Genomic DNA, 9057 nt, shown 5'->3' on the forward strand with positions numbered 1-9057 from the left:
TTTGACATCAAGTCCATTGTTAGATTGTTCTTTCCAACATCGGGTTCGGACGTAAATTGCTGCGCTCCAGTTTGACACTGCTGCTTTGGTTTCCCTCGGTGCGCAAGCTACTCGCCGTAGACGGTATCTTTTTCAATTGCATTCCCATTCTCTGTGTATTGTATTTACTTCTAAAAAAACTCTCTTCGATCGAGAAGCTCGTTGAAGGCCGTCGGGCCTACCCGCGCTGGTCTGCCTCGCAGTCAATGGAACAGACTCCATTCTAATTCTGCCCTCTGTGCCATGCTAAGTTTCCGCACACCAACTCACACGAGGTGTTCAACCTTTGCTTTTCTCCAGAGAACAGGACTGTGCTGCGTGCAAGGCTTTCCACTCCCAGAAGACGCTTCACTACTGTCCGGCTCGAAGTTGCGACATGCAGAGCCAACACGCAAGTTCCATTCCAGACCTCTTAGCAAAAGATTCGGAACAAGAAGCTGGAGACGCTATGGGAGCCGAAGAAAAACAGGAACCCATCTCCGACTACGGCTCTGAAGGAGACAATGAAATCCCGCAAGGACAGTATACCTTGAGTACGGATCCTCCCTTTCTCCAAAGTCCACCTCAGTCGAAGAAGGCTCCGGTCCAACCCACACCTTCGGGCCACGGTCGGCACTGAGAACATGTTTCCGACACCTCTCACTCTGGCTCTGCACCGCAACACACCCAAAAGCCTGCCTAGCCCCCCGAAAACAGGCTCTGATCTGAGACCTTTGGGATCGAAGTCGAAGCCAGGCTCTGGCCCGTCCCCTTCCACGCCGAAAATACTTTCGGATCCAAAATCATCAGGATCCAAAGTCTCAGCCACCAACCATTGGCACTGAAACTTTCTGCACCGAAGAAACCGGGCATGCAGATTCCATCTCGACAACATGTTCTGCCTACCAAACCTGATCGGAAACAGAGACAGTGTTACATCAATCCACCTACCGGACATATCACCACAAAAGTCACCATCAAAAGGAAAGACACTGAGGAGATCTACCACATTCTTTTAGAAAAGAAGAATGTCGGGACTAATCCCTTTCCTCCTCCCCTTCATCACCTTCTCCTTAGCCTCAATCGTTAATGATTTTACCGGAGTACTCAACACCATATACACCTGAAGATCAGGATGATGGGGATGGGTATGGGGCTGGAGACAATGCACCATTACTCCCATACCAATAGGCATTTTACAATACCGACTCTCCCACAGGAAATTATCCCGACCTATACCCTGCCAAGCCCTTTCGACAGCGTAGGTTACATAGAACTGCCAACTACCATGGTGTAAAGTTGCATAAAGAATCCCTTGAAGAGGATTTCCTTTTTGAAACACTTAGCAGCACACAAAAGGCATTGCACACACTCCCCATGCCTAAAGGTATGATCAAATTATATAGAACAACAGGGGCACCCATTCGAGTCAGCAAAGGACCTCGGGGAACATATTTTTTAGAGCAACTTACAGAAATCTACAGCTTCTGCCTAAAAACTCTGTTCTACCTCTAGACTACTTTCTTCACTATGCCAATCTGTATACATTTTGGTACAGGCTTGTGCCCTACTTCGTAGAATTGTTGAAGGTATTTTGTGTGAACTTTTTTCGAAGTAAAAATTGGACCTCTGTCCGGCTGGACAAGTCATTACTAAATATAGCTTCCATTGTGTCTATATTTATTTGTGCCCGTATATTTCTTATGCATGGGACCACTGTTGCTCTAAAAAATAAAGGTATGATCAGGCATGTCGATGACATAATGACCCTGTCAGGGCCCATATCCTTACTCCTAGGGTAGATAAAAAGTACAAGCCAGCACCATCTGACACAGCGTGCATATAAGGACAATTACCATAGGACTCCCTAGTCGTTTCCAAGGCATGTAAAAGGGTCAACTCCTAAACTACTAGGGGTGCTCCACCCCCAGATAAAGAATCTAAGCTTATTAACACTTTGGGGAAAAGGGTAGCCTCTCAGGCAGCAAACTTGGCGTGTTTCTAAGATGCAAGCACTGCTTGCCATGTATGACAGGCAGTATTGGGACGAGATGGAGCAGTTTCTTCAATTTCTGCCCGATGAACATACATCTAAAGTGCAAGACCTAGTGAGAGAAGGGCAGCTCATTTCAATCAGGTGCTCCCTAGATGCTGCAGACACTGCTGCTAGAGCTGTAAACACCAGTGTTCTTTTAAGAAGGCACGCCTGCCTACGTATATCAGGTTTCAAACTGAGGTTCAGACTTCCAGTCTAAAAACACCCTTTCACAAAGAACACCACTTTGGCCCGGTGGTAGATTCCTCACTGGAAAAAATGAAGAAAGACAATGAAGTGGCCAAATCCATGGGAGCCCTTCAGCTAACACAAGCATGTGGTTCTTTTCGACGCTCTTACCGCGGAGGGTCCAAAAATACCTCCTCAGAGACCATCACCACGTACAAAAACAACCAACTAGCCAACCCTCTGCTTATAAAGGTTATTTTAGAGGAGGTTACAGTGGAAATAACTTCAAGAACAGAGATAGAGACTCAAATATACCTCCCCCTTCCAACACAAAGCAGTGACTTCCCTACACTCCCACCCTGACCATTTAACACCTGTCTGGGTGTGGGGAGGGGCGACTTTCAGATTTCCTCTCCGTATGGCAGTCCATAACAGACAATTGGGTGTTGGAAATTATCTGTTCTGGTTACTATCTGGATTTCTTCCACAATCTTTCAAACATTAACTCGATCATCTTCACCTCCTCAAACGAGGTTCAATCTCTCCTTCTGAAAGGGGCTATGGAGCCTGTACCACCACAACACCACGGGTCGGGCATGTACTCCTTTTCCTTTCTAGTACCCAAAAAGGATGGTTCTCTCAGACCAATATTGGACCTTAGAGAACCAAATCTTTACTTACAGTCAGACCATTTTCTCATGGTAACACTTCAACAAGTACTACCACTTCTGCAAAAGGGTGACTTTCTGTCTACTCTAGACTTGAAGAATGCCTACTTTCATATTCTAATCCATCTCACTCCTCGCAAATTTCTCAGATTTGTAGTAGTGAATCAACATTACCAGTTTAAGGTTCTCCTGTTCGGAGTCACCACTGCCCCCAGAGTCTTCCTGTGTCTGGCGGTAGTCTCTGCTCACCTGAGAAGACAACACATCCATGTCTTCCCCTACTTGAACGACTGGCTCACCAAAGCCATCACGTATCCCAAATTTCTCCAGTACACTTGCAGAACAATTCACTTACTACATCGAATAGGGTTCACAGTCAATGTGCTAAAATCACATCTCAAGCCTACCAATACTCAAAACTACCTAGTAGCCACCTTAAATACTCAAGACTTTTTCCTTTCCCAAGGCAGCCTGAATTTGCAACATTCAGGCATTGGTTCTCCAGTTTCAATCCAATCACTCGCTTCCAGCTCAGTGTTTATGCAACTACTGGAAATGATGGCATCCTGCATCATGATCGTTCCCCATGCCAGGCTTCACAAGTCAGCGCCGTATCCTCATCCTGCTTCAACATTCTTCGCATGCTCAGGAAAACATTTAGCTGGATCCCCACCGAAACAAGGAAAACAGTCACCCATGCTCTAGTCACGAGCCGACTGGACTACGGAAACACCCTCTACGCAGGTACAACCGCTAAACTCCAGAAGAAACTCCAACGAATCCAAAACGCCTCAGCCAGAATCATATTAGACATCCCGCGCAACGAACACATCTCTGGTCACCTGAAAGACCTCCACTGGCTACCCGTCAATAAGAGAATCACTTTCCGACTGCTAACCCACGCACACAAATCACTCTACGACATGGGACCAGACTGCCTCAACTCACGACTGTCCTTCTACACCCCCTCCCGCCAACTACGTTCTTCCAGCCAAGCCCTCGCCACTGTACCTCGCATCAACAAGACCACCATGGGAGGCAGATCCTTCTCTTACCTGGCTGCTAAGACGTGGAACTCACTCCCCGCGTACCTTCGCCTCACCCAGAACCACCTAGCATTCAGAAAGCAACTTAAAACATGGATATTTGACAAGTAATCCTCCTCCCCTTTCTTAGCGCCTTGAGACCCTCTGGGTAGGCAGTGCGCTATATAAATTCTCTGACTTGACTTGACTTGACATGCGTTTCCTTCAGGAAATCTTAGCGGGTCAGTGTAACCAATCACAGTGTCTGTTAACCGATCTAGTGTTGGTAATCACGCTCTGCAGTGGTGGCACACACAAAACTTATCAAACGGATGGCCCTTCATAGACCTGCTTCCACAGACCATTCTAACAGTGGACCCGTCCCTCACTGGCTGGGGAGCGCATCTTCAGTACCACACAGTGCAAGGCCTATGGAACCAACAGCAAATGTTGCTCCGCGTCAACCATCTAGAACTGCTTGCAATCTTTCTAGCTCTCAAGGCACTTCAAACTCACCTGGTTTGCAAAGCTGTTTTAGTTCGTAGCGACATGACAGCCATGTATTACATGCAAAAACAGGGGGGGGGGGACACTCTCTACAACTACGCCCAAGAAATCTGTAGGCGGGCCATTGACCACAAAATCTATCTCATAGTGGAACACCACCCAGGAGTGAACAACCAGATTGCCGACCTCAGCAGGCAGATGCAGCAAATACATGAATGGGAACTTCACTCTCAAGTTCTCCTCCCATACTTCCAAGGGTATGGAGTACCTCAGATTTGTTTGCCACACAACAAAAAGCAAAAGGCCAAAGCTTCGCCTCCAGGTACCCACACCCGCTCTTCAAGGACATTGCACCATGGATGAACTGGTCAGGGATATTTACCTACACTTTTCGGCCTCTCCCACGCATTCCATTTGTGTTTCTGAAACTCAGGCAAACAGCCCTATTCCTAGTAGCTTCCACATTGGCCCGTCAACCATGGTTCACATCCCTGTTGAAGCGGTCTCTGGTCCCTCATCAGAAGCTGCACCTAATATCCAGTCTCCTCACACAGAGCCATGGAGAATTCAGATACCCAGATCTCAAACAATTGAACCTTGCAATCTGGCTCCTGAAGTCATAGAGTTTGGTTATCTGAACCTTCCACCAGACTGCTTGAACATAATCAGGGAGGCCAGGAGGCCTACCACAAGAACCTTTTACGCAGCTAAATGGAAAAGATTTGTTATTTATTGCAAAAACAAACGCATCAACCCTCTTGATGCTTCCAAACAAAACATCATTTGTCATCTGTTACACTTGCAGCAGTCGGAATTGGCTTACACCACCATCCAGCTACATCTCGTTGCAATAGATGCGTAACTACAAAATAGGCAAGATTTATCGCTGTTCATTGTGCCCGGAATGAAAGCTTTCCTGGAAGGACTTAAGTCATTCCACCAAGTGTGGAATCTTAACATAGTCCTCACAAGGTTAATGGAGCCACCTTTTGAGCCCATGTATAAATACAAACCGCAGTTTCTCTCATGGAAAACTGCTTTCCTCATTGCGAATCACTTCACTGAGGATAGTGGGTGAACTACAGCACTAACTATAGAAGAAGCTTTTTTCCAACTGCACGTAGACAAAGTGGTTCTTCGTACAAACCCCAAATTTCTACCTGAAGTAGTATCTGCATTTCACATAAATAAGTTGGTAGGATTACAGGTATTCTTCCCTCAAACGGATTCTGTTGCAGAACAAGCTCTTCACACCTTAGATGATAAAAGCGCACTTTTGTACTACATCAAAAGAACAAAATCATTTTATAAGACCAAACAACTTTTTGTTGCTTTTGCACCACCACACAAGGGCAATCCTATATCCAAATCAGGTATTGCAAGGTGGATTGTTAAATGCATTCAAACTTGTTATGCAAAACAACTCGAACTGTACCCCGTAGAGCGCATTCCAGTCGCACGGTAGGGGCACTATTGCATTCTTAGGTAACATTCCCATAGTTGACATTTGCAAAGCTGCAATATGGTCTACACCGCACATATTTACCAAACACTATTGTGTAGATGTGCTAGCGTGCTAGCGAGACTACAAGCTAATGTGGGCCAAGCAGCACTTAAAACACGATTTCAGACAACTCCAGAAGCTACAGGTTAGCCACCGCTTTAGGAGAATACTGCTTTATAGTCTATGCAAAGCATTTGATGTACAGCTCACATGGCTCGAACGGATAATGTTACTTACTCAGCAAACAACTGTTCTTGTACAGCTGTAGATTCACATGCGCCCACTTGCCTCCCCGGGTACCTGTAGCTTCTGCAGTTCTCTTTAGTATACATACATAAGCATGGACAACTATTCTACTTACTAGCTCCATTCTCACCCTCTGCGGGAACAATCTAACAATGGAGTCGTTGACCATGTGTACCATCACCTAAAGGAGGAGTCTATCTTGTTACTGGGAAAGACTTCTTCGCAGAAAAACAAACTGTGAACATCCAGACCCAACACTAGATGGCAGGAGTATGCAAAGCATGTGAATCTACAGCTATACATGCCAAGAACAGATGTTTACTGGGTGAGTAACATCATGTATCTGAGTCGGACAGCTGCTACAGCTCCATAAAAAGATGAAAATATGACCCATGTTTGTTTTTAGCGCTCTGTGCCCACCGGATGCCTTGTTCCTGCAGCCTCTATTACTCCAATTCTTAATAGGTTCCTGTCACTTTAATTGGCTAGAACCTCTATAGAATCTACACCAATTTGAATAATTATATCCCATACGATTCCAGAGCGATAACATGTTGGTTATATTAACTCGACTAGTAGCTACTTGATGCCACTATAACTTGCACATGTGCCACTGATTGATTTTGAAATGGTCTCTGCTGCAAATTTTGCTAGTTGTCCAAAACATTAATTTAAGCGGTCATTTGGGTGCTTAACTGGTTACAGGACTCCATTGACTTGAATTGTGACTGAAATGTTCAATAGCACAGAGCCTTTATGGCCACCTGAACAAAGGATGAAATGCCACATTTTTTTAAGGAATGCAATCTGGTTTTCTTTGAGTGGTGGGGACGTAACCTTGCTTAGGATGTGGCACTAAAATCAGAAATTTGCTCCAAGAGCCGCATCTTCCCGACTCTATATGGTCTCCTACAGAAACCTGAAACACCTTTTACTTAATAGTCTCCTTTATATCTAGCTTTGTGATACTCACTCAAATCTGTCCCTACTTTGATTCCCCCACTGTTCTCTTGACACTTATTTAATTTGCAATTTTGCATCTATACCTCTTATACCATCCTGATATACCTAACACTGCTTTTCAGACTTTGGCCTCTTAACTATTTCCCCATCTCCCTTACAGCTTTCATTCACTTTCCTCAGTTTCCCACAAACTCAATGTTGGCCCATTTGTATAACTGTGTTGCTTTAGGTTTAATTTCCTGTGCATTGTTTTTAAATTCAATATAGACTTTTTTGTTCTATTGTAAGCCCAGCTCTGTTTTATACATCATGCAGCGACTCCTCCACTGTGTAAAATTCCAACCTGTATTTTACAATGTGAACCTATTATTGCATTCTTTAGTATTTCTTCATTGAGCCTCGCCGTAATGCCCATGGTCTTCGGCTCTAAGCAGGAGCTATGTTGAGCAAATTAAATACATAATAAAGTGATCATATGCATGTTATCTAGTTGATATTTGGTGTCTAAACCCATTCCGATTTTCCTCCTCCTAACTATTGCAGACTTTAAATCCCAACCTGAACCATCGCCTGTATTGAGCCAGCTGACTCAACGACAGCAACACCAAGTACAACAAGTTCCTGCTCCTCCTCCTGGACTGGAATCCTTTTCATCGCAGTTGAAGCTTAGAGAACAGTCACCAGTCGATAGCTCAGCGGCGATTAGCAAGATGTTGCAGCTTCCCAGCATGACTCTAGATAACCAAGCAATGTCTGTTCAGCAAACGCAACAGCAGAAACAGATGAAACCTCAGAAGCGAAGGATTCCGCCTGCTTCAAAGGTTAGTAATATAGTAAGCAGTTACTGTCTTCAAATTCATGGTACTACATTTGACTTTATAGAACGCTAAAATGTGTAGTTTGAAGCTGCAAAGTTGGTTATAATGTTTATCATGTACATGTCTGAATGTTTAGTTTTGACTGACTTGGTGGTTTTATGCAAATAAACATGATTAGTTTACAGATTTTTAAGGTGATTTTAATTGGGCTCAAGAATTAACTTTTTTTTTTTATAAAGGTATGCAAAAAATGAAAGTCCTAAGAATGTTGTCTTTATTGGGGCTACATTGTGTATGTATTCAATTTAACTTGCAGCACACAACAATATAAATTTACAAATAGAACTGCTGGCTCATTGGAACTTGCCAGACCTAATTGGGCATGTTTAAAAGAAATGAAATGTAAAGTTGATCCTGTCCCCATTGAACAAGTTGAAGGAAAAGGACTTTGTGTGTCAACAATGTTAATTTGTAAAAAGGAACCTGAAGGAAGAAAGTGACTAAAGAGAATTTAAGTATGGCCTTTGAGGACAAAAGAATTGTAGTCTTTCTCCTGTGAAGTGTGCAACGATTCTAGAGCGTATAGAGGATTACCAAAATCTTACACTGGATCACAAAACTGCATTTGCATGAGCCCTTTGTTTACATTAGTGCCTCTCTACAGTACAATAAATCATTTGTAAATAAAATATTACTAAAATGGCACATTGTGATTGATACTTCTGACTTCAGATTCCTCATCTTGTGAATATTCCCTAGATGTCATGCTAAATCCGCATACTTTAAAATAATACTCCTCTATGTGCTAGTATATAAAATCCACCCACTTGTGTGGGCTTCTGTTCTTTTCTTTATGAACCTTCAGATGCATATCTGATGTTTCTTCTTTGACTTCAGGATGAACTTGTCATCAAACTTTAATAGGGTGGAAGTCAAAATGCTACCTCGTAAGACAACAGGGTTTTCACCAAGTAGGGACCGTCGCAAATAGGTGTCTATGACGGACCCCCATGATGTATGTTTGGTGTCTGGGGTCGAAACAAGACTCTAGGTACTGCGATGAATGCTCCCATATGAATCTGGA

At 43.9% G+C, this 9057-nt stretch overlaps 1 protein-coding gene across 4 annotated transcripts in view; it reads left to right on the plus strand.

The window, feature by feature from the left end:
• The window catches only part of UBAP2 (ubiquitin associated protein 2), a 1436418-nt gene that overhangs the window by 580108 nt on the left and 847253 nt on the right, over positions 1 to 9057 (plus strand). For all 4 annotated transcript variants that reach the window (XM_086960301.1, XM_086960303.1, XM_086960302.1 and 1 more), the window contains exon 13: positions 7699 to 7976. In XM_086960301.1, the coding sequence (XP_086816427.1) occupies positions 7699 to 7976 (278 nt within the window). The remainder of the gene's footprint in view (positions 1 to 7698; positions 7977 to 9057) is intronic.

This window comes from Lissotriton vulgaris, chromosome 3_1 (genome assembly GCF_964263255.1).
Source record: "Lissotriton vulgaris chromosome 3_1, aLisVul1.2, whole genome shotgun sequence".
Classification (NCBI taxonomy): Eukaryota; Metazoa; Chordata; class Amphibia; order Caudata; family Salamandridae; genus Lissotriton; species Lissotriton vulgaris.